The 23,438-nt window shown below is 33.2% G+C and overlaps 3 protein-coding genes across 7 annotated transcripts; 2 read left to right on the top strand and 1 right to left on the bottom strand.

The window, feature by feature from the left end:
- Positions 1-2,323: 2,323 nt before the first annotated feature.
- Positions 2,324-8,859, top strand: LOC11429210 (YTH domain-containing protein ECT1). Of its 3 annotated transcripts, XM_024776652.2 has the most exons (9): positions 2,324-2,498; positions 2,615-2,719; positions 2,821-2,888; positions 3,305-3,383; positions 5,380-5,672; positions 6,398-6,946; positions 7,383-7,595; positions 8,128-8,298; positions 8,466-8,859. In XM_024776652.2, exons 2-9 carry the CDS (start codon positions 2,692-2,694, stop codon positions 8,601-8,603), a joined length of 1,539 nt encoding a protein of 512 aa, XP_024632420.1. In that variant the 5' UTR covers positions 2,324-2,498; positions 2,615-2,691; the 3' UTR covers positions 8,604-8,859. The 3 variants fall into 3 exon arrangements, with proteins under 3 accessions (XP_024632420.1, XP_003592928.2, XP_024632422.1); XM_003592880.4 differs by lacking the exon at positions 2,615-2,719 and having other exon boundaries at positions 8,466-8,804; XM_024776654.1 differs by lacking the exon at positions 2,324-2,498 and having other exon boundaries at positions 2,609-2,723; positions 8,466-8,804.
- An 884-nt stretch (positions 8,860-9,743) lies between these two features.
- On the top strand, positions 9,744-14,438 carry LOC11429209 (tRNA pseudouridine synthase A). Of its 2 annotated transcripts, none has more exons than XM_024775715.2 (10): positions 9,744-10,104; positions 10,179-10,235; positions 10,329-10,406; positions 10,978-11,031; positions 11,989-12,068; positions 12,380-12,479; positions 12,568-12,630; positions 13,017-13,289; positions 13,402-13,462; positions 13,579-14,438. In XM_024775715.2, exons 1-10 carry the CDS (start codon positions 9,889-9,891, stop codon positions 13,677-13,679), a joined length of 1,083 nt encoding a protein of 360 aa, XP_024631483.1. In that variant the 5' UTR covers positions 9,744-9,888; the 3' UTR covers positions 13,680-14,438. The 2 variants fall into 2 exon arrangements, with proteins under 2 accessions (XP_024631483.1, XP_003592926.2); XM_003592878.4 differs by having other exon boundaries at positions 9,747-10,104; positions 11,986-12,068.
- Positions 14,439-17,053: 2,615 nt separating this feature from the next.
- LOC11430331 (bromodomain-containing protein C631.02) lies at positions 17,054-21,672 on the bottom strand. 2 transcript variants are annotated; one of them, XM_039830190.1, is made up of 8 exons: positions 21,479-21,672; positions 20,532-21,144; positions 20,341-20,418; positions 19,706-19,949; positions 19,220-19,310; positions 18,619-18,757; positions 17,611-18,033; positions 17,054-17,523 (listed from the first exon to the last, which is right to left on the bottom strand). In XM_039830190.1, the coding sequence occupies exons 2-8, from the start codon at positions 21,132-21,134 to the stop codon at positions 17,326-17,328; spliced, it is 1,776 nt and encodes a 591-aa protein (XP_039686124.1). In that variant the 5' UTR covers positions 21,135-21,144; positions 21,479-21,672; the 3' UTR covers positions 17,054-17,325. The 2 variants fall into 2 exon arrangements, with proteins under 2 accessions (XP_039686124.1, XP_003592925.2); XM_003592877.4 differs by having other exon boundaries at positions 20,532-21,183; positions 21,479-21,671.
- Between the last annotated feature and the right edge of the window lie 1,766 nt (positions 21,673-23,438).

Genomic DNA, 23,438 nt, shown 5'->3' with positions numbered 1-23,438 from the left:
AAATAATTATTAGTAGAAGTAGATGTTAGTAGATTTGTATTAGTAACGACTTCGCCCGTGTATAATAATAATTTTTAAAGTTAACAGTGACAACTTGTTTCGTGTATAATAAATCTTTTAAAGTTAACACATGAAATTAAGAAAATAGTGAATTTTAATAAGGACGATTATGAAATTTTGAAGGACTTCGATTATATATATATATATATATATATATATATATATATATTGTTAGTAGAAATAGATGTTAGTAAATTTGTATCGGTCCCCTCTAAAAATAGTAGATATTAGTGACGACTTCGCCCATGTATAATAATAATTTTTAAAGTTAACAATGACAACTTGTTTCGTGTATAATAAATATTTTACAATATAATCCCTCAAAAAAATATTTTATAATATATATAAGTGATGACATGTCACATGGTTAATAATTATTTTGAAATTTATATGAGCGACAACTTGTTTATTATGTTCTAATTTAAAAAAAAAACTAATTACAGATAATGGTTATGTATAACTAATTTCCACTGATAGCTGTAGACTAATTTATTTATGTTGCTGGACTTCATTTTTTAGATATTGTTATAAGAAGTAGATGTTAGTAGATTTGTATTAGTGACAATTTCGCCATAATAGTAATTATTAATTTTTTTTTTAAGTTAACAATAACAACTTGTTTCATGTATAATAAATATTTTATAATATATATATATATATATATATATATATATATATATATATATATATATATATATATATATATATCAGTGATGACATGTCACATGGTTAATAATTATCTTAAAATTCATATCGGCTACAACTTGTCTCTTTGTGTTATAATTATTTTGAATTTATACTAAATGATAACAAATGCCGTGTATAATTATATTATTTTCTAAAGTTAGTTTTTCACTTAGGGTGTGTTTGTTTCAAGTTTACCAAATTTATTCCTAGGAATAACATTCCTTGGAATATAAAGATGGGAATTTTATTCCAAGGAATTTAGGAAAAATATGTTTGGTTAGCTTTATAATATTCCTAGGAACCATAAAAATAGGGATTATAATAGGTAAACTATTTATGAATTTATTCCCATCTCCATGGGAACTTTATTCCCACCCTTTTCCTTGGGAAATTTTTTCTATTCCCAGGAACATTTTATACCCGGGAATAAAATTTAATAAACTTGTAACAAACATAGGCATATACATTCCTATCATTTTATTCCCGGGAATCAACAATTATAACTTGAAACAAACACACCCTTACGTTATGGTTTGAAAAAAAAGGAGAATAATGTTTTTTTTAAGGAAGGAGAATAATGTTTAATAATATATATCGTTGTATCTCTTGTCTCGTGTATAATAATTATTTTAGAATATATATCAGTGATGACAAATCATATGTTCAATACTTATGTCCTCGTGAGCTTAGCTCAGTTGGTTTGAATAATGCATAATATATGTAAGGTCCAGGGTTCAAACCCCGACCACTACCAAAATATGTTCAATACTTATTTTAAAATTTATATCAACAATTATTTTAAAATTTTGAAGTGATGAGTTGTCCCTTGTATAATATATTTTGTCACTCTTGTAAAAAAACACTCTATTAAAGCATTCGTATGTTTATTAATGCATTGGTTCAATTTGTTATTTGTTAGCAATTTATTAATGCATTCGTGTGACTCCAAAAGAATCCAATGATAGAAAAAATATCGATAGACCTCAAACTCCTTTTCTTTTTCAATTTGTTTCCTTTGATTAATAATTTTAATTTTAACGGGATAATTTGATTGTGGGTGGTGTGATTTTGATCGAAATTTGCGAAATTTTTTATTACCACGGCTACAAAGCAACAATGATAGAGATGCTAGACGGCGGCGACGGTGGCAAAGCAGCAGGGAAAAAGAAGGCGACGTCAAAGTTTAAAAGACTTTTATGATAGTATGTGAACATACGTACATGTTTTCATTTTACTATCTAACAAATATGAGCCGTTGATTTAATCACATGGTTTAATTCAAGTGACTCACCGGTGAAGCACTTGATAGGTGGTACACCTTAGACGCCACCTATATATATATATATATATATATATGTAATAACATTTATTAAATTATATGTTTAGAGGTTAAATAAACTACTACTATTTTTTAAGAAATTATTATTATTTTTTTTTTTAAAGAAATTATTTATTTTTATTTTTATTATGTTACACTAATTTTGCAATAAAAAAAAGTTTATACCCCTTTCTATCTCGTACAAACCTAGAGTATTTTTTCTATAATTTTCTTTTTATTTTATTTTTTGTCATTTAACTTTATTCCACACACACCATATTTATTTCAAAGTTAATTTTCTCTCTCTTCACCAAAGAAATCTGGAAAACTCTCTCATTCTCAAACAAACCCTAGCCGCAGCCTCCTCCCTCCTTCAGTGTGTCTCCGACGGTCGTTACATTGCTCCACCATCTTCATCCTCTCCTTTTCATCTGTAATTATACTCTATCAAATTTATTTCAAGTCAAAGATGATTTTAAATTTCCCTACGACCATCATTTTCAGAGAGATAACTTTACACATCATTTTTTGTTTTTAACGCTCATTTAGGAGTGGAAGCAGACAGATAAGTCTTTCATTTGTCTGAAATAGTTGCTTGAATGCAATAATCTAGAGTGGATCCTTCAATGTGGTTTGATTTGATGTTAGGTTTCAGTGAGTCAGTGTGATTTTAATTGTTTTGTCTTTTATTGGTCAAATTTCATATTTTTATGTTTTACTCATGCTCTGATTATTGTCTTTATCATGTCATATAGATCAGTCCATTCAAACGGCAACAACAACAACAACAAATCATATTCAGCAGAAGAATGAGGCAGATATGGTATGTGGCAACTTTCTTGACTTTATCAATGAATTTGAATGTCTCTTTCTTTTTCTCTCTAAATTTTAGTAAATAAGTATCGCAGGTCTTTGCTAGAGAAATTTCAGTGTAGTTTTAAATTGCTAAATGCATTGTTTAGGTGTGATGGCTCTTCTTTTCATAATTATAAATAAGATAAACTTGTAGTTTGTTAATTAGCAAGAAGACACTGTTTTTTTTTTTTGCAGCATGGTGAACACATACAAGTCACTCTCTGGACCTTATAGTTGTTTATTGATACATATCATTTTCAAATTGTTCCTGATTGGAATTTGATTTTGTAATTAATGGGATAAGCAGTTATTTATTTTGCTGTTATACCTTATTTCTCATGATGTCATCAAATTCTCTACAATTTTTTTTCATTCTTTCTGCAGGTTCCCTTAAAAGATTGTACCCCATCTGATTTGACATCACTGCATACCTTTTCTAGAGATGTTAATGCTGGCTTTGCAGGTGAGGTAGATCAAGAGTCAGTTTGAAGAGATTGTTTTTATTATATACACTTGATTATTATTTTTCCTATAAGATACTAGAGAGAAAGGGAAAACTGATTCTGTTGATTCTTTTTTATCACGTTAGAATGATCACAATTATGTTACAAATGAAGGAGCAACAATTTTAGATAGCTACCTCTTAACTCACACCAGCAGGTTTATCCTGCACTCACACTCGACACCTCTCACGTAAGAAACTGAATGAGCTTCGAGAGTAGGAGCAGAAATTTGGAGGTGGAAACAAGCAGCCCACTAATCTTCACCAAGACCATTCAGGACAATAAGCTGCTTTGGCAGAACCTTTTCTCAGACAAAAAGTATATTCATCTCCATATCTTTTGTCCTAACGTGGAGAATAGGATTTGAGCCAATAGTACTGCAAATTGTTTGTCCTAAAAACGGAGGGAGCAAGGCATGTAGCACATAACTCAGTGAGTAGTGTTTGAACCCAAAGGAAATGAGCTGTGACTTGAGCAAGGCTGCAATATTCCGCTTCAATACTTGATCAAGCTACACCAAACTGCTTATGGGACCACACCAAGAGATGAGGTTGGGACCAAAGCAAAATCGATGCTACCCATGAAGGTAGAGTGCCTGTCATCTGGGTCTGCAGCCCAGTCACCAAGATCACAAAAGGCCTTGAGGGAAAGAGGCTTGTGAATAGAGGCATGATAAAAGCCGCACCCAAGCTGAATAATACCTTTAAGGTAGCGAATAATACGCTTGACAACAACCCAATGAGACTCCAAAGGACTAGCCACGGAATAGAAAACTTCGTTAACAGCAAAGGAAATTTCAGACACGTATTGGCAGCATACTGTAGAGCACAACCCATAAACCTATACATGAAGGGATTTTGTAACCCATCAGACCCAGATCTGGAAAGTCTGAGACCAGACTGCAGATGAGTGGAGATGGCATTGGACTCAAGCATGTTGGTCTTGGAAAGCATATGGAATACCATGCTTCTTCATCAAACTTATAGCCGCCTTCGTTGCCGGAAAAAGAGCCCCACTGCTTCCATTGGTGGAATAACCTTAACCGCCTTCAATGTGGAGTCCTTAGGTTGCATCATTGTAGCTTTGGTGCGCCTACACTTATAGTTTCAATCTCTGGCGTGTGTAAGCCACATGCCACTGTGTTAGGCACCTTCTATGAACAACCATAGACTAGGTTGCTAGCCACCTGCTGTTATGTTTCAAGTGTTATTTTGAGCAGATTCTAGCTCCTTTTGTGGCTGTTTGAAAACCCTAATTCATTCCTTTTGAGATAAAGGACACATCTCTAAGCCTAGTTTTTACTTATGGCTCAAGGGGTTTTCAAGTTATTATCGATGAAAATCATATTTTACGACCTCAAAAATAGATATGAAGCTGTTTTGTGACAATAAATCAACCATTAGCAATGCACAAAACTTGGTTGAGTATGTTAGGATGAAACACACAGATCAAGGGTAAACTAGAAAAAGGTTCTATAGGGCTTCAATTAAGTGTATTCCTACAAAGCGGTTTTAAGACATTGCATGTTGAGAATGATAGATATAGATATTCATTTACAAGCTTGAGGGAGAGTATTGTATTGTAGGAAAATATTGTTTTATAGATTTTATTTTCTCTAATTAGTACATATTATATTTCATCTTTGCTTAGTTCATAGAGTTTGAGTTTTTTTATTTTTTTGAAGAAGCCAAACCAACCCACCGAAATTGGCACCGAGGAGAATTGAACTTGAGACCTTGCGATGAGTACACTCCAAGGTCACAAGCCAACACCACCAGGCCAACCCAAGTGGGTTCATAGGGTTTATGAGCTTAGTTCATATAGTTTAGCCTTTTGTACAATTAATCATATTAGTTTACTTGATTTTTTTTTTAAACCTTTGAGTATGGTGTCATGTGATCAAAGTTATCCCTTTATTCTTACTTTGCTGGCTCTGCTCTTTATAATATATATCAGGGACAAATGTGGGTGTCGATAGGCATTGTATTATCCGGGAACTACCTGGTCAACAACCTGGTCTTTCTTACACTAGTTATTTTCAACAACCAGGCGTTCATGAATCAGAAGCTATTCCTTGTCATTCTTCAGTATCAACTTCTGTTTGCATGCAAAATAAATCTGTCAGTTCTGTATTTGCAAAAAGTGATCCAAAATCTTCTACCTTGGCAAATCAAAATAGCTCAAGTTCTCCGCATACAAATGGCAGTATAACCAGCAGGTTATCCAAAGAAATAGAAATTCTAAAAAAGGTAATCAGCTGAAGATTAAGATGTTTCAGATATTTTTAAGATATCAGTAGGTATCGCTGCTAGTTGTTTATATTATTCATTTTGTGTAGTGGTAAAGTGTTGTATTTATGATGATTGCTATTAAAAAAAAATTATGATGAATGCCTAAAAAGGAATGATTCTTTTGTAATAAAAAAGTTGTTATTCTCCTTGTGTCACGTTCAATTATGTGGATAATTTGTTAAGGAAATTATTCTACTTGAGCTTGTTTGCCAACCTTTAGAATCAGTTTTCTTCTTCTTCTTCTTTCTTTTATCTGATTGATAAAAAAAATAGGCAAAATTACAGTTTTAATCCCTTAACTTAATTTTAGGTAACAGTTTGGTCCTTTATCTTTTTTTCATTTCAATTTGGTCCTTTTTGTCCATTTTCATATACATTTTTAAGCTTAAAATTCATGATTTTATTTTCTTATGATCTTTTAGTCTTCAAATCTATGATCCTCGTCTATGTTTGCATAAGAATATTAGATTTGAAGCTTGAAAATGTATATGAAAATGGACAAAAAGGACCAAATTGAAATGAAAAAAAGATAAAGGACCAAACTGTTACCTGAAATTAAGTTAAGGGACTAAAACTGTAATTTTGCCTAAAAAAATATGAACTTTGTGTTATGTATTTTAGATTTTCATTGTAACTTCTGTAGAATTATGGTGTTTTGCTCAAGTGAATGTTTTATTTTGCAGGCTCCTCATTTGCATTCTAATTTTACAGTAGCCACCCCTCCAAGAACCTACAACCAAACAGGAAATGTTCCATCATTTGCCAACCCAAGAAGCCATGTCTTTCCCAATACTAACTACAGACCAAGTACTTCTACTAACTACAGGCCAATTACTTCTACTAACTACAGACCAAATGGTGCAGTATCTAATGACAGAGTTATGTTGAGTGAGAAATTCAGAAGCGGAGAATCTGAGATGTCAAAGGAAATTACTCGGGGTCCTCGGTTTCATCAAAGAAATTCCAATCCAGAGTCATCAGTAGTTAAGGATGAGTTTGCATTCACTGTATGCAGAGATCAATATAACCTTCCAGATTTCCAAACAAAATATGAAACTGCTAAGTTTTATATGATTAAATCTTTCAATGAAGATGACATTCATAAGGGCATTAAATATGATGTTTGGACAAGCACTCCACATGGAAATAAGAAGTTGAACGCCGCATTCCAAAATGCAGAAGCTAAATTAAGTCAGACAGGCACACAGTGCCCTATCTTCCTCTTCTTCTCGGTGAGTTCAAATCTTTGCCCCAAATTTTTCTCTTGTTTTTTCTTTAGAAGAAGTGTGATAATAAAAAAATGAAGATGAACATTATAGAAACTTTAGTTAGATATTGATGATACCTTGGAGGTAGTTTCTGTTTTCTTTTCTTCTTTCTAGAGGTATGTTCAAAATCTCCTTAGAAAATGAACATCCTTTATATTTATGTCCAATGATTGGCAAAAATCAAATGCTTTCTTGGATTATCTGATTAAAATGTCAAGACAATAATTTGTTTTGTTCTAATTGTAATCGGAATATGAACACAAGAATATTTAATTTTGGTTCATTTGTCTTTCAAAATTATGTATCAGCTGATTTGCATTTCAGGACTAGGGGTTCATGTCCTCAAATCTTTATTACCTAATTATTCAGTGGTCCTGGATGTATTTTGATGTCAAATCAGGTTAATGCAAGTGGGCAGTTTGTTGGAGTAGCTGAGATGCTAGGACCGGTGGACTTCAAAAAAGACATGAAGTTTTGGAAACTTGACAAATACAACGGGTTCTTCCCAATTAAGTGGCATATAATAAAAGATGTTCCCAACCGCCAGTTTGCACACATTACCCTTCAAATAAATGAAAACAAGTGTGTAACTTTCAGTAGGGACACACAAGAGGTAATTCTTACTTTTTATGGTGTTAAGTACATGATTCCTCTTTCATAGAGTCTGAGGGAAATAGTTGTTGCATAACCACAAAAAAGTATGTGCCGCTCTGAATAACTAAAGCTGGGGGGTCTAGTTGTTTGTTCACAGATTATCAAAGAAAGTGATGAGTAAGGTGTATTATCTGTTTGTGGATACGACATAACACATGCATGTGTCAATGTTTCTTTAAAACGACTAATCACATTTCTATTATAAAATCTATTTAATATATCTGATCAATTATTACTTCATGCACCAATACAAATCCCCGTTCTGTTTTTTTCAGTTTTGAATGAAGTGTAATTTTTATTATTTCCTTTGCTTTTGCTGGACAGCTGCAAAGGTTGCTCAAATGCCCATATAGATGATAGATAGGATATATAACATATATGTATATCAATGATGGCATTTACATTTTGATGATATGAATATTTTTATAGTTTTTTACTCAACTTCTGTTGGACACAGTTTACCATTAAATTCGCAAATGTCTGGTTTTCAGATTACACTGAAGGAGGGCCTGGAAATGCTGAAAATATTTAAAAGTTATCCAGCTAAGACTTCTCTATTGGATGATTTTGATTTCTATGAGAATCGAGAGAAGTTATGTCGTTCCCAAAGGACTGAGCATACAGGCTGGAAACAGGAAGCGTACAATAATGATAGTTACCATGTAGGTTCTATTTCATTTGTCTAGAACACTTCTTAAATATTTATGCAATTGTAACACATAATATGTAATTTGCAGCAAGTACACACAATTGTAGTTAGCTACTTAGCTCCTCTCTTGCATGGTGTAACTTTGTTCCTCTTGTGTGTTCTTATATTGATTTTTTGCAGAACACTATGAAGGCAAGAGAGAAGAGAATAGAGATGCAATCAAGTGGTACCAATCAAGAAACTCTGGTCAATCTAACAAAGAATCTCTCTCTCAATCCCTCTGAAAGACAAGGCTTTAGAAGACAGGGCTTTAGATAGTCGGATTAACCGATGACCAAGAAAATACCAAAAAAAGGATGACCAGATTTTTTTTATTAATTTATTTTATCTGTGTAGGTATTTCAGGGAAGCATATCTGTAGTTTGGATATAGAGCTTCCCTTATGTTCGACTATTATCTAATTACTTGTGTCAAGACGTGCACTGCTTTTCTATTACGTTAAGCTGTATGTTTATTTTATCATGTTATAATTTTTTTTGGAAAATACAACAATCAAATAAAGACTTAACTTATAGTGTTCTTATTGCGGTAGAATTGTTCATATTATAATGGGATATAATATTATATTATACTACGAAAGATAAGATTGTAGTTTTTTTTTTAAAGGAATAAGATTGTAGTTATAATAGTTTAAAATGAAGGAATAATTGAAAGATAAAAAGTCAACTCAAAATTATATGCATAGTTGCATACCCTTTATATATAAGTATATTGAGCTGCAGTTTTACATGCTTATCCATAAGCTCACCACTGATACGTCTGCATTTCAACAATGTTCACGAGTCATTGAGTTTCAAATTTTACACGCTTTTACTTTCCACATTGTTTTTGTTAAGTGGTAATTTTGGTTAGAATTCCACATTTTTTTTTGTGGCTGGAGTTTGAACCTCATACCTTATCTATTTTATGCATTGTCCATATTAATTGAGGTAAGTTCACGAGGAGGAATTCCACATTTAAGATAAATAAGCGGAAAATCATTTTTATTTGAGTCTCTATTTTATCACATCTTACCTTTTCTTTTACTATCAAATTATACACACGGTAAAGGTGTGAAAAAATCTTTTTAATTTTTTTTTTCTCATATAAGAAGCTTTAGATTTGAGTTTGTGTAAACTTATTTAAACTTAACTTAAATTAAGTTTGAGTTGTAGAAACTCGGAATGCGCATATGACATATGAATTGAATTCATGTAAATGTACTTAAACTTATTTGGCATAAATGTACTTGAATTGTATTAGCAAAATAAATAGATAAATGTTGAAACAAATTTGCATAAACGTGCTCAAACCGAGTTTACATAAACATATTTTAACCAAATTTAGTACGATTAAAAAAAAAAAAAAAGGGAGTGGTAATAAAAGATCTTGTGGAAGTTGCTTCAACCTTAAATCAAATTTTGACATTCCTACATTCGGTGAGAGATAGTGGTGAAGTAAATATGAGACGAGGACATTTTGGGAATAGTGTGTGTGAAAGGGGCAGAAATAACGGGAGGAAATGGAAAACCCTAAAACCCTTAATTAACTCGAAAGTGCAACAATGACACAGTTGAATCCGAAGCACACAGTTGAATTCGAAGAATGCAGTGATAACAACAATAGGCCGTCAAAGATTTCAAAAATTGAAGAAGAGATGAACCAACATCATCATCATCGTAAAATCCAACGTTATTTGGTGGCGGTTGAGTACATTGGAACTCGCTTCTTTGGTTTTCAGAAGCAGCTCACTGACCGTACTGTTGCTGGTGTTCTTGAGGTTAGTAACATATCCCAATCCCATGTAATGTTTTTGTGATTGTTTATGTTATTTAAATGTTTTCTTTGATGTAGGACGCTTTTTGTAAATTTGTTGGCCAACCTGTTTCTGTTGTTTGTTCAAGTCGAACTGTGAGTAATATCATTCATTCATTCATTATGCTAAACTATATTATTATTTCAATTTATTTATTTATTCATTTTAACAACAAACAATCATTCCAGGATGCTGGAGTGCATGCCTTGTCAAATGTTTGTCATGTAGATATTGAACGAATCAGCAAACGGAAGCCTGGTGAAGTGGTAAGTAACTCTCTATAATTTACCAAATTTTTTTAGCTGCATCAAACTTTCTGTGTTTAGACATATATGAAGCACAAACACTTTCACACCGATGATAATTTGAACTCAATTTGTCAGTGTTGGACATTGACGCATGTCTGACACTGGAGCACACCTAATCCAAGAATTGTCCATGCAACATTGTTAGTCATCTTGTACAGATGCTGCTCTCTGTCTGTTAAATGAATTTAGTTTAAAGTTGTAAATAAAGCTATTGTAGCTTCTTATAACTATCTTCAGTATAGTACTCATTGTGCAAGAGAGAAACAACTTGCTTTGTCTTGTTTTGTTGTAAACATTCTAAGTATATTAATCTTGATGTTGATGTCTTTCATACCGATGCTTACAGTTTGCTTCTCTACTTCTTTGATAAGACGTCAGTTTTGCATTTTCCTCAGATGTGTATAGAGGAGGATGTGGGTCTCCGTGCCTTTTCTAATTTACTGTTTTTTCCATTTACTTTTTATTGGATTTAGAGTGGGGTATGCCTTTTGCATTATTTCTCAGTAACTTGTTTCTTGTGAAAATACAGTTACAACCTCATGAACCTGCTGTGGTTAGAAGGGCTGTGAACCATTTCTTACAGGTGTGTTCTTCTTTGATTAGTAAATTCTACACTATTTGAATACGGCGCTTCTTCTATGTGGTAAAATGCTTGATCTTGTTAAACGGTGAAAAAGAAACTTCAAAGACAGGGTTCTACATCTCTTTCCTCATCTCTGGTTATACATATATTTATATATATATTTTTTTTTGTGATTTGTCATTGTCAAAATCATGTTTAAATTTCATCCAAATTAATGTCAATACCAAATAATTACTGAATGAGAAATCAAACATATGTTTTTAATCCATGCTAGCTCTAAACAGTGTGTGTTTGCAATATCCACCAATAACTCCTAAACCATGTGCTGGCTTGAAAAATCCCATATAACTTGCAATTTACTTTTCGTCATTCTATGATTGCAAGTATCTCAATCATATAGATTTGTCTGCAAAGAGCATTACGTAGAGGCCAAAACACGGACAACCGCTCATTCATGAGCTATAGCTTTTCGTCCTTTCATTGTGGATTTTAGTAATGCTTCTACCATTGCTGCAGTTTTTTTTTTAAAGAGTAAATGTGTTGTTTGTAATAGCTTTCCATTGGTGTGGATTCTTAACCTTTATACTAAAATTCAAATGTATATTTTTGAGAAGATAAACAAATTATTGAATATATTTTTATTCAAGCATAACTGCCAATGCTTGCTATCAGTTTCACATTTGCTTAAATATGAAGTTGGAGTTACAGTTCTGAAAACCTAAACTGTTCCTGAAATTTTATTTATCAGCTGTTCCTGAAATTTCATTTAGCAGCTGATATCATTTTATCCTAATATGATAGAACATTACGGCATAATTTGATCCATATAGCAGGCCCCACTTAGTAGGATATAGCTTGGTTGTTGTTGTTGTTGTTGTAGCTGATATCATTTTCAGAATATTGTTCGTGCTCAAAGATCCTGACAATTTTTGTTGCCAATATGATTTATTTTAGAAGGAAAACGGCGACTTAGCGGTCATTGATGTACGATGCGTTCCATCAGATTTTCATGCAAGATATAAAGCACAAGAGCGCACGTGAGTTATCCTTGCATTGTCTGTATTTCTCACAAATGTACTTGCTGTATTATCTAGCATCATTGGCTTTTACGATTTCTCTTTTATTACACTGTCATTTGTAATTGACATTTGTTGGATCATGAATGGAGGAGTTACTTGATATGTGAAATTTTATTTAATTGTATATGATAGGGACAATTAAGAATATCACAGTAAGGCTGATCTTAGATTGTCAGATGATGTGTATTTTTATCATGAATTACCAAAGAATTCTTTTTAATTTTTTATGATCATGTTGTAATTGGTAATTGTTTGTAACTTCCACTCAGATACTTCTATCGCCTTTTATCTGGGCCAGAGACTTTGTCAACCTTTGAGAAAGATCGAGCATGGCATATACCTGAGGAGCTTAATCTTCCAGCAATGCAAGTTAGTTAACAGTTACTTGTATTTAGTAGAATATTAACGCTTTCAGACGTATCATATGAGATGCGAGTCATTAATGATATCCATGCAGGAAGCATGCAAAGTTCTAGTTGGACATCATGATTTTAGTTCCTTCAGGGCGTCTGGTTGTCAGGTGGATTCTTTCTCCAATGTTGTAACCAATAACAATTTATAAAGATAAAATTCCAAGCAATCAGTAGTTTTACCCAAAATGGAACCTTTTTAACACATTGACCCTCTTCTGTATTCCTCTGAAGGAATGGGGCTTGTCCATCTATGTACATTGATTTGTTTGGTGAACTTCACAATTATCACATAGCAGTCATTATTACACTATCATTTAAAGGATTGATTTCAGTTTAATACTCCTTGTGTATTATTCCTAATTTTTTTTTTTTTTTTAACCATGTCCTCTCTTTTCTTTTCAAAATTAGAGGTCTGTTTTGAAGTTCTATATTGTATCATGCAAAGTTTATTTGAACTATCCGTAAAATCTGATGTATAATTTCCCTATTACAGGCAAAATCACCAATTAGATCTTTAGATGAACTCAGCGTCGTTGAAGTAACTCGAAGTCCATATTTTCCATCTGTAATGGATAGAGAAAATCCAATTAATGTCACTGATGATCTTCATTGCTTTCACAGCAATTCTGAAACTGTCATTCCTCTTGGCTCTAGTGCAAGAATTGATGAAGTAAGTGCATCAAAGGAAGACGTGGGATTTGGTAAAAGAAGGTATCATCGTTGTTTGGTAGTAACTGCACGTGCACGTGCTTTTCTTTACCATCAGGTTGGTATCTTCCTTTTAAACGAGGCTTCTAAGTTGTATGTTCTGCTTTGTGATTTCATCCTGCATGGAGACAATTCGTTTTGGTCTGAATATTAATGTTAATTCATTTCAGGTTAGACTACTTGTTGGTGTTCTCAAAGATGTTGGCACTGGAAACATAACAGTTACAGATGGTAGGTACTCGTCCCAGTTTTCTCTTTTCATGTGTGGTAATATATATCCATAGGTATTTGACTTTTTTTGTACACCGTTTTCAGCTAAAAATTATTTCACTTGTGTACCATTTCAGTTGAAAGAATTTTGAATGCAAAGACTGTTACAGCCACAAGTCCAATGGCCCCTGCATGTGGTCTCTACCTGGGAGAGGTGAAGTACGATCTACCTAGTTAGTAGATGTTATGTGCTGTGATCCTGATTTGAGGCCTAATACCTCCAAGAAGAGGTGAGAAAAAAATCTAGGGGCAAGTATTATAGGCATGAGTTGTTATAGCTGATATTAAGAATGCCGAATTGTAGGAATGAGCGTTTTTGAGAGAGTAATATAAGGACTGTAAAGTCCAAATTTGAAGGGCTGAGTGAATAAATATTTTTTCATCTCTTCTTGGAGGTACCTAGCCTCAAACAAAAAAACTGTTTTAGATCATAACAACTGGTGCTTTTATTGAGATGGACCTCACTGAGAAGGCTATACTGCAGTTTAGATCAACAAGGAACTCAACTGCAGTATTTAAGTGTCGTATACTGCAGTTGTTGAGGACATCAACTCTTGCACCATTATGATGAGTCTCATCCAAGGGAATTATAATTATAGGCAATTCTTTCACCTAATACATTAATCTTTTGGGATAAATTCTCCCTTTGGGCCTATGCTCATAACATTTTGAATCTCTAGGAAAGCGTTTAGGACTAAACTTGAGTTCGATATAGGTGTTAAACTAATAGACATTAGAAGTGCATTTGTTTCATTCAAAGTCCAGCTGTGGGTTATTTTATTTTATTTTTACCCTTGTATTTTTCTAAATTTTCGGTTTTAATTTTTTTTAATATGTTAAGAGGTAGATAGATGCAATTTGTTATTCTGCAGGCAATTTGTTAAGAGTGAATGTATAACACTTTTTTAGTTAATATTAACAACACGCTTTCCTGATAGCATAGTGGTAAATAATCACTATTCCGAACAATTTACGTTGCATATGGAACTATGGTAGAAAACACAAGTGACTATATAGAAGCTTCAATTTGTAGGTTCGATGGAAATTACAATCAGTAAATTCGTGCTATACAATAAACATAGATTATTTCTTATCACAAATTTAAAACAAAAAACTGAGTGTAAAAAATCGTAATTCTAACTTCAACTAAGAAATTTGGAGGGTAGGGGTTCGGGATAAATTGGTGGGTTTTTTGAATGACGTGTGAAGCTTCCAACCTCTTCCACTATTAATAGAACACTTGCTAGCTTTGTTGATTTAAATGGAAATTGGTGACCGAGGGATGTGGTTATAATTGAGTCTATATCAACTATGCCTCCTCCTCATCCGAATAATGGAGATGATCTTTGGATTGGAAATTAATTAGTGATGGTTCTTTTTCCTTAACTTCTGCATATGATAATTTGATACATCGTAACAATCATACAGCCCTTTTAAATAAGGGAAATGTTAAGCCAGAAGTGGCAGGTATTGCATTGAAAATCATGGAAAATATTTGAGCACCTTTGACTTTAGTGTCATTGGGTGCCTTTAGTTCATTTTAGATAATGAGAATGATGGATGAATTATTAAAATACTCCCTCTGCCCCTTAATAGATAATCTATTTGACAATATACATTATTGACTTAACATACTTTGATTATATTTTTTTACTAATTCACAAAGATAAATAATATCATGTAAGATGTTGGATTCGCCTCGATGAATATTTTTAAAATATTAAATTTTCATAATTTTTTTTTAGTAGAGAATTGAAGATATCAAAGATAAAACATATGCGTTGGTACGTGTCGGAGTCAAATAGGTCATCTAATATGGGACGGAGGGAGTAAATTATTTAGATGAGTGAGAATGAATGGCTAAAAGATTGATAGGCACAAAGACATCAATATCATCAAAGCCAAATGCACTGAAGTGTAATCCGAAAATTGTAGTCAATTCTTCAAAAGTAAAAAAAGTGTCTTTTTCAATTTAAAATTTCTTTTTTTTGTTTCCTTAACCGGTGCTTGGGGGCACCGGTTAACATGACTCATTAAATCATATGCATTGAAAAATCACAACAAATGATGTTTGTCCGATGTGTAATGATATAAGTTTATGTGCATTTTTGACACCTTAACTTTTAAAAAGTAACGATTTTGGTCCCTAACAAAAATAATGCAATTTTGACCCCTAAACGTTGCAAAGTTGCCGAGAAGCCGCCACATGTTCAAAAATAGGGGTCATAATCGCAACTTTTTGCAAAGATAATGGATCAAAAAAGCATATTTCCCTTAAGTTAGAGGGTCAAAAGAGCATATTTCCCTAAACATGGAAGGTCACTTTTGCCATTTTTTTTAAAAGGAGGCCAAAGTCGCTACTTTTGCAAACTTAGGGGATGAATAGTGCGCTTAAGCCTAATGTTGAAGATCATTTTCATACGTTTAGGGATTGTATTGGAGGTAGGAGTTTTTGGCTCATGTTCCAACAATTTATACTGTGAATTTTTATTTTTTTTTGGCTTTCATACTGGTTTCCAACCCACCAAAGGTGGGCGACTAATCCGGCTCATGCGTAGAAGCATGCGCACTGGCCAAGTGTTGTTCCCCCTGGGAATCGAACCCGGTATTCCCCGGGTACGTCCTTGGAAAGAGCTCATTGCCACTGGAGCCCAAGCAACTTGGTTATACTGGTTGAACTTATGTTGAAACTTAAAAATTCTGGTTTTGTTAATGGGGTTTAAAGGCCTCTTATATTTGTGTTACTCTTGATAACATATGGTTAAGAAGGAACCAATTGGTATTTCAACAAATCAATGACAGCAACAATGCAGTGGCAAATTTGAATATTGCCGGAGGCTGGAGCGGCAGCTCTCAACACATATGGTGCAGTTGCTCTTAATCGTACTTTGGCATCTTGTGGTGAAGTTCTTAGAGATGATAATGTGTAATTTTCAGTATGCCTTTGCAGCAAAAAATCATGTATGTTCAGTTCTTGAATCTAAGCTTTGGTCAATCTGTGATGGTTTAAAGATTGCTAAGAGTAGAGGATATAGAAAAATCCATGTTTTCGCTTTCCTCGTTGAATGTTATCACGCTCTTAAAGGATGGTTGTGTTGCTACTCATAGGACATTGATGTAGGTTATTCATAGGATACATGATAGTATAAGAGAGACTATTTGGACTCGCATATTTTGATCGGCTAATCAAGTGCTTACTACACATGGTTCGACATTTGGATAATGGTTTCTTCCCTCGTCTCTTCATTTTGCCTTATTGGTTGATGTGTCTAAGACTATGTTTCTGAGAGGTTTTAGTTGTTCACATGGGTTTAGGTCATTTTTTTTATACAGATAAACAAAATGACAATAACCATTGGAAACTCAAAACACACAAATGAAAGGGTTAGAGTTTGAATCTGATCATAACGTACAACCAAGGATTTTCGACATTTTTACCGGATGAGTTAGGACTTGAGGACATGGCTTAACCCCCAATCATTCACAAAAAAAAATAAAAAATGTACGAGTGACGTCATAGTAATTATGAGATATGATTAGATAACTGTACTCTGCATAAACAATTTTTTTTTTATAAATGCACAAAGCCTAGTCATTAAACTCACGTCAGCATGTGTACCATATCTACGCCCAAAAAAATAAAACGAATTTAAAGTATAAAAAACACAGCACGAATCTACCATTGCTCTATTGTTGTGACTATCGTACATTCAGAAGTGAAGGCCATCAACGATTCAACTGCCATGCTATCATCTGCCAAGAAAAAACTACAACATAAAAAATATAGTCTCATTTGGAGTAGTTAACACTTTAAAATGAGACAGCTACTCCATTAACGACCCAATAGCCGCGTGAATTGAACTAGTGCGGGCAGATTTTCTTTGGTGTATCAGTGAGTGCGGACCACTCCACACAGACTGACTATTTTTGGGGAAGAGAGTTCCACACAAACTTGAAAGCATGGGGTTTTCAGAGCATAAGCTCTCAAGTAGCTTAGCTTTTTGATGTTTATCTTGGGGTTCCTACAAACACATCGAACCATTTAAGTCCACACTGCAACAACAAATATGCAAATAATCATTACAGCAATCAAATAGTGTTTGATATACCTTGTGCTTCTTCTGTTGCTGGACCACTGCAGCTTGTCCTTCTTGTTGAGTATTTTTATATTCATCATGAAGAGCGGCTGTGTCTCCAACTTCCGATTCCTCTGCCAAGGTTCCACCATGCCTTAAAGTTTCATCCATGCGTCTCTTCACCCTGTTCATTTCAATCTCTTCCTCATTCTCCCCCTCTCCATCTTCCTCCTCGTCCTCTTCCACATCCTCTGGGCCATGGTTCTCTTCCTCCATCCCATCATCATCAACTTCATTTACTTCATGCCTCCCATCAGAAGGGCTACAGTTCTTCTCACTAGTCTCCATCTTCGTCACCTCTCCTTTATCATCATCAACATCTCCATCAGTTCCCAGCAATTCATCTGTGTTTGACAATGAATCTTCCCCACCGGGGCTCTCTACAAGCATGGATTCCTTTGAAACAAGATAAAGTACGAGATTATTTAAGCCATATGTCTACCAATGAATTTCATGATAAGAAACAAGAGCAAGTATTTCAGATTCAACATTGCTTTGCAAGAACCCTCATGTAATGTCTGGATCATATGTTGCCGAAGGCAACAGAAATTGAACGGGAAAATATCATGTTCATGTATTATTTTGGAATAACTTGCATAATGAATAGCACCAATGCATATTTTATTATTATTATTTTTTTTTGAAGCCAAAATAGCCCACCGAAATTGGCACCATGGAGAAGTCTGAGGCCTTGAGAGGAGCACACTCCATGGCCACAAGCCAACACCAACAGACCAATCCAAGTGGGTTGCAACAATGCATATATACAAAGCCAGTTCAGTGATATTCTATTCTAAGTTAATTCAGTGTATAAGAAGAACCAGGGGAAAAAACTCAAATCAGGAAAAAATATATGCCGTTAACCGATCATTTCAGTCAAGAATCTCACCACATAGAAACATGATATATGCCCTAAAATTGACTCCAATGTTTCAAGGGATCTATTTGATGTAAAACATAAAGCAAAAATCACTAAAATACCTCTTGCTTGAAGTCTCTACCATGATTATCGCTACCAGACCCAAAATTTCCTTTTGCAATTCGGTCATTCTCCTCCCTTTCCTTCCTACGGCGCTTTAGCACACAAATTGCACATAAACAATCATGTTTATGGTGTCTTCTGCAAATCAGATAAAGCAAGCATGTAAACATTTCAAAAAAGGCAACATTTGTCATAAAACTCATCATTTATGACATTAATATATTATCGGGATAGGAATCAACCAAGTTTACAAATGAACTAAAACATGCATTTTAGACAACTTATGCTGAAGGAGATGCAATTCCAAAAAGTCAAAGGCTTCTCTTTCCCTTTATCTTATTTAAGATTTATAAATAAGGTAAAAGAAAAATAGACTATCAGGCTTATATCAAATTTATAGAAACAAGTATATTTACTTTAAATCTATTAGTGAACTTGTATTGGTAAAATCATCATAATACAAACAAAAACAGTACCAACAAGAGATTTTTTTTTTAATTTACATTATCTCAACTCTCAAATCATTTCCATTAAAAATATTACTTTAGCAATGACAATATCTTGCAATAAATAAGATTAAGTTTAATTTAGAAAACACACCCATGCTTTTTTTTCTTATGCTTCAACTGACCACCCTTTCCTGCTTTTCCATCACCAGAAAGTGCAATATCTTCTGTAGTCCTCTCAGTGCCTGATCCAAAAAGATAAATGAACGCCCCCAACGATATCAGAAAACCATGGAATAGTATCTTACATGAAATGAAAACAATCTGCTTTCAGAAGATCATGCAAAAGTTGACCACTGTCCATCTCCTCCGAAGATACAAAATAAACATAAGATACATGAAAAAGTAGAACACCATCTTTCCGAATTTTTTCATTACATTAGTAATTCTCTTTATATGTGGAGAAAGATTATGACTAGTTAAAAATAGGAAAAGTGGTTGCTTTGCTAGGAGCTTCCCAGATAGTCTCCAAGTGTCTAGTCAAGTTTAGACAAAAATTCAAGAGGAAGATGAAATAGAATTAATTATCATGATTCATTATGAAACTTCATCAATGGATTCCAGTACATGGAGGTCTCACCTGTGCTCCCTTTTGGTTGTTCACTGTATAACCCAGCAGCGGCCCAGTACTTCATAAAGTTCTTCTTTACGCGCTTCATAAGATCCACGATATAGTCACCCTTATTGTTATACTTATAACAGTTCTCCCAAATGTACCGTACATCGTTATAGACATCCTCCGAATTCATATACTTGTCATTCTTTTCAAGGTTGCTGCATATAGTTCCAAAATCCATTGGTGTATCAATGATATCGAAATAGTCCTGGTTCAAGATAGCGTGCGAATTATGATATTAGACACAACTAAAAATATAACTTTTTCACAAAAGAATGACGATAGTCTCCATGGATGAACAAATGTCACGTAGCTTTGTAGAATAATCTAGCATAAATTGATTTATTTCTAACTTTTGCTTTTCATACATGGTGGGTGAAGCAAAGTTATGCCACTAAACAAAAGAAAGATGATTGACCGGGAAAAACCAATTTACGAAAACAAAATACAGAAAAGGTTGAAAACATTAGGTTTAGGACAGAAGTTGGGGTAGGAAAAAATCTACTGCATTTAGAGAACTAAAAATAAAGTAAGTGTGATGTAAATTACTGGTAAAAAAGAATACCATGAAAAAGTTACTTGAAAATGTTAATACTTACAGGAATTCCTAGAGCTTCTGGATTAACAGGAACATTGAAGGGTTCAGCAGCATCCATTTTCATTACCTTCCTTATAATCTGTACAAAAAAACACAAGAAAACAGCCAAAAGAAAATTACTCATTAACGAATCCATTATAATGCTAGGACAAAAGAAAACTAAAGGAAACCAATACGAAAGTTCCAACACACCATTAAGGAGGTATCCAATTCGTGCTTATTATATCTGGGATTAAGCGGAGGCATTTTCCTTTCTTTCGGGTGAATAATTTCAGAGGAAATCGGCAAAGGCTTGCTTGTCTGGTCAGCATTTAATCCCAAAACCTTTGAAGACTTAATTTTTATGCTACCAGCTTTCTTATAAGAAGCACCATATTTCAAATCAGGGAATGAAGTGACACTATCTTCAATTCTGTCAGCGTTCACACCATGTCTCTCCAGTCCATGTTGCTGCTGGCTACTCTTATCAGTATCACTCTGTGAAGGTGCATCAGATGAGTTGGGTTGAGAGTCCAACATTTTTGATGTCTTGAGCTTCACCTTAACGCGTCCAACGGGCTTACGGATGGAACCATCAGGATTTATGTTGGCAAGATTGGAATGTTGATCGGTACCGGTGGAAGAAGGTGTGTCAACTTCCATTCCAGAGTTGTTATCTTCTTTACTACCAACATCAAAAGCAGAGGTTTCTTCTTCTTCTTCTTCTTCTTCTTCTTGTTCATTTGTAAGGGTTACACTTACAGGGTTGGTGTTACCCTTTGGTCTTCCTTTCTTATGACCACGTTTGCGCTTCATCTTCTAAATTCTAACAAAATCAAATGCCACCAACCAGTGTGTTTGTGCTCTAAAAAAGTTGCATCAAACAAATTGAGAACAAAGTTAAATCACCAAAAACAATGCAGTATAAAGATTTTGCATCAAAAGATAATTTTTTTACTGGCATCACAAGATTGTTAAAAAAAAAAACACAAGAAGGTACTAAGAACAAGACCCATGTGCTTTTTATGTGTGTTTCCAAAGAGAAGAGAAGGAATCGAACGTAAAAGAATAAACTTTAGGAAAATGAAAGCAATTTTTGAAATAAATAAATATTATGCAATTGAAATTTGAGGAGAAGATAACGAGTTACGACCACTTACATAGTTGAGTTGAGTTGAGGGGTGCAATTAGAAAACAAAGAAGGAATAAAATTCGTTCGTTAAAGGCGTTGAGATTGCGACGGTGACAGTGAGAAGCCTTCAATTCAATTCACGGTGGCAGTGACAGTGGCGGTGGTGGTCTGGCGGAGGAAACCCCTTCTTCGATCTCGTTTTAAATTTCAACTTTAAACGATTCGTTTCATTACGAAAATATACTTCAATTTTTTTTTTTTTTTTTAACGAGGCATTATATATATATATATATATATATATATATATAGGGAGTTTCTACGGTACACCCTTCAGTTAAGGAGTACCAGTACACTTATTTCATAAATATATAAGTTAACGATAATTTTTATGTGATAAAGAGATATTTATCAACTTTTATATTTTAGAAAATATTATCCCTTAAGAAAAAATATCATTTCATTTTTTATAAGAATTATACTAAATTTTTTACAAAAAATAATCAATATTCACTATTATGAGTAATAAAAATTAAAAAAATTTGAATTTTGCTTTGCCGACACTTTTGAAAAATAAAATAAAATTATTATAATTATAAATGATAGAAAATATTTTTTTCTAAAGAAATAAATCATTAAACTATTCATTTAAAAACACGGGTGTACCAGTACACTCAAAATTATCGAGTGTACCATAGAAATTGCCATATATATATATATATATATATATATATATATATATACTCCCTCCGTCCCAAATTGTATGTCACTTTAGAAAAAATATTTGTCTCAAATTATATGTCGCTTTACAATATCAATGAAAAATTAATGTTACTTTTCCTATTATATCCTTAACTATTTATTACTCTCTCTTCTTTCAATTCCTTCATTTATCTTTCCCATATCATTTATTGAGGATAATTTTGTAAAACAACTCATAATATCGCTTTCCCACACAATATTAATTACATTTCTTAATATGTGTGAAATGCCCAAAACGTCATACAATTTGGGACGGATGGAGTATATGCTACAACACTCACTATTATGTGAGAGTGTTTTAGCAAAGCTACACCTTATGGTGTATTTAACCACTTTTTAGTTATTCATTTGTTAAAATACTCCTTCTAAAAAATAAGTTGGTGTATTCTAGCAAATGCCTATAAAATTTGCTAGAACACACTCACTTGTTTTGTTTAGAATGTGTGTTATAGCAACATACTCTATCCGTTTCTAAATATAAGCAAATTTTACTTTTGAGGTTCATTCATGATGTATGTGGTCCATATTATAAACTACATACATCATTAATTGAATGAACTTAAAAAGTAAAATTTGCTTATATTTAGAAACGGAGAGAGTACACCTTAAGGTGTATTTATTAACTTTTTAATTATATTTTTGTTAAAACACTCCCACATAAAAACAAACAAAACTAGTGGGTGTGTTCTAGCAAATTCTATATATATTTTATCAATTTAAAAAAAATTGTTTTATCTATTTTTCTAAAAAAAAAAGTGATAGGCACAGTAAAATAAGAATATTTAAACCATGTTAATTTTTTTTTCCTCATCATTTAGTTATATTTGCTGGATAAGTTTTAAAATTTGAAAACTATACTTTCGAATTTAAAATTATGAAGACTAAAATCATGAAAAGATATAAGCAAAAATAAAATATGAGATCAAATGCGTTTAAGTTGAGTGAGGTAATTGAAGTGATTTTGAGTTAAGAAAAAATGAAGTAAATGTTATAGACTCAAACTCTTTTATTTAACTAGTAACATTTGAGTCGCAGAACATACATACATATATGAGATGACAGCGTGGAAGCAAGAAACAGCATTAAGAGAAGCAAATTAATTAGTACAGTTGATCACGATCCATTCCCTTATATATCGATCCTAACCCTGTACTGTACCTCTAGCTAGCTACTACATTACATATATTTAATCCATCCATCCATCCATCATTAGTATTAGCTTTTGACTC

The sequence above is a fragment of the Medicago truncatula genome, chromosome 2, assembly GCF_003473485.1.
Source record: "Medicago truncatula cultivar Jemalong A17 chromosome 2, MtrunA17r5.0-ANR, whole genome shotgun sequence".
In the NCBI taxonomy this organism is placed as follows: domain Eukaryota; kingdom Viridiplantae; phylum Streptophyta; class Magnoliopsida; order Fabales; family Fabaceae; genus Medicago; species Medicago truncatula.
Note: the sequence above shows the minus strand (reverse complement) of the source record. Positions and strands in the feature narration are given on the sequence as shown.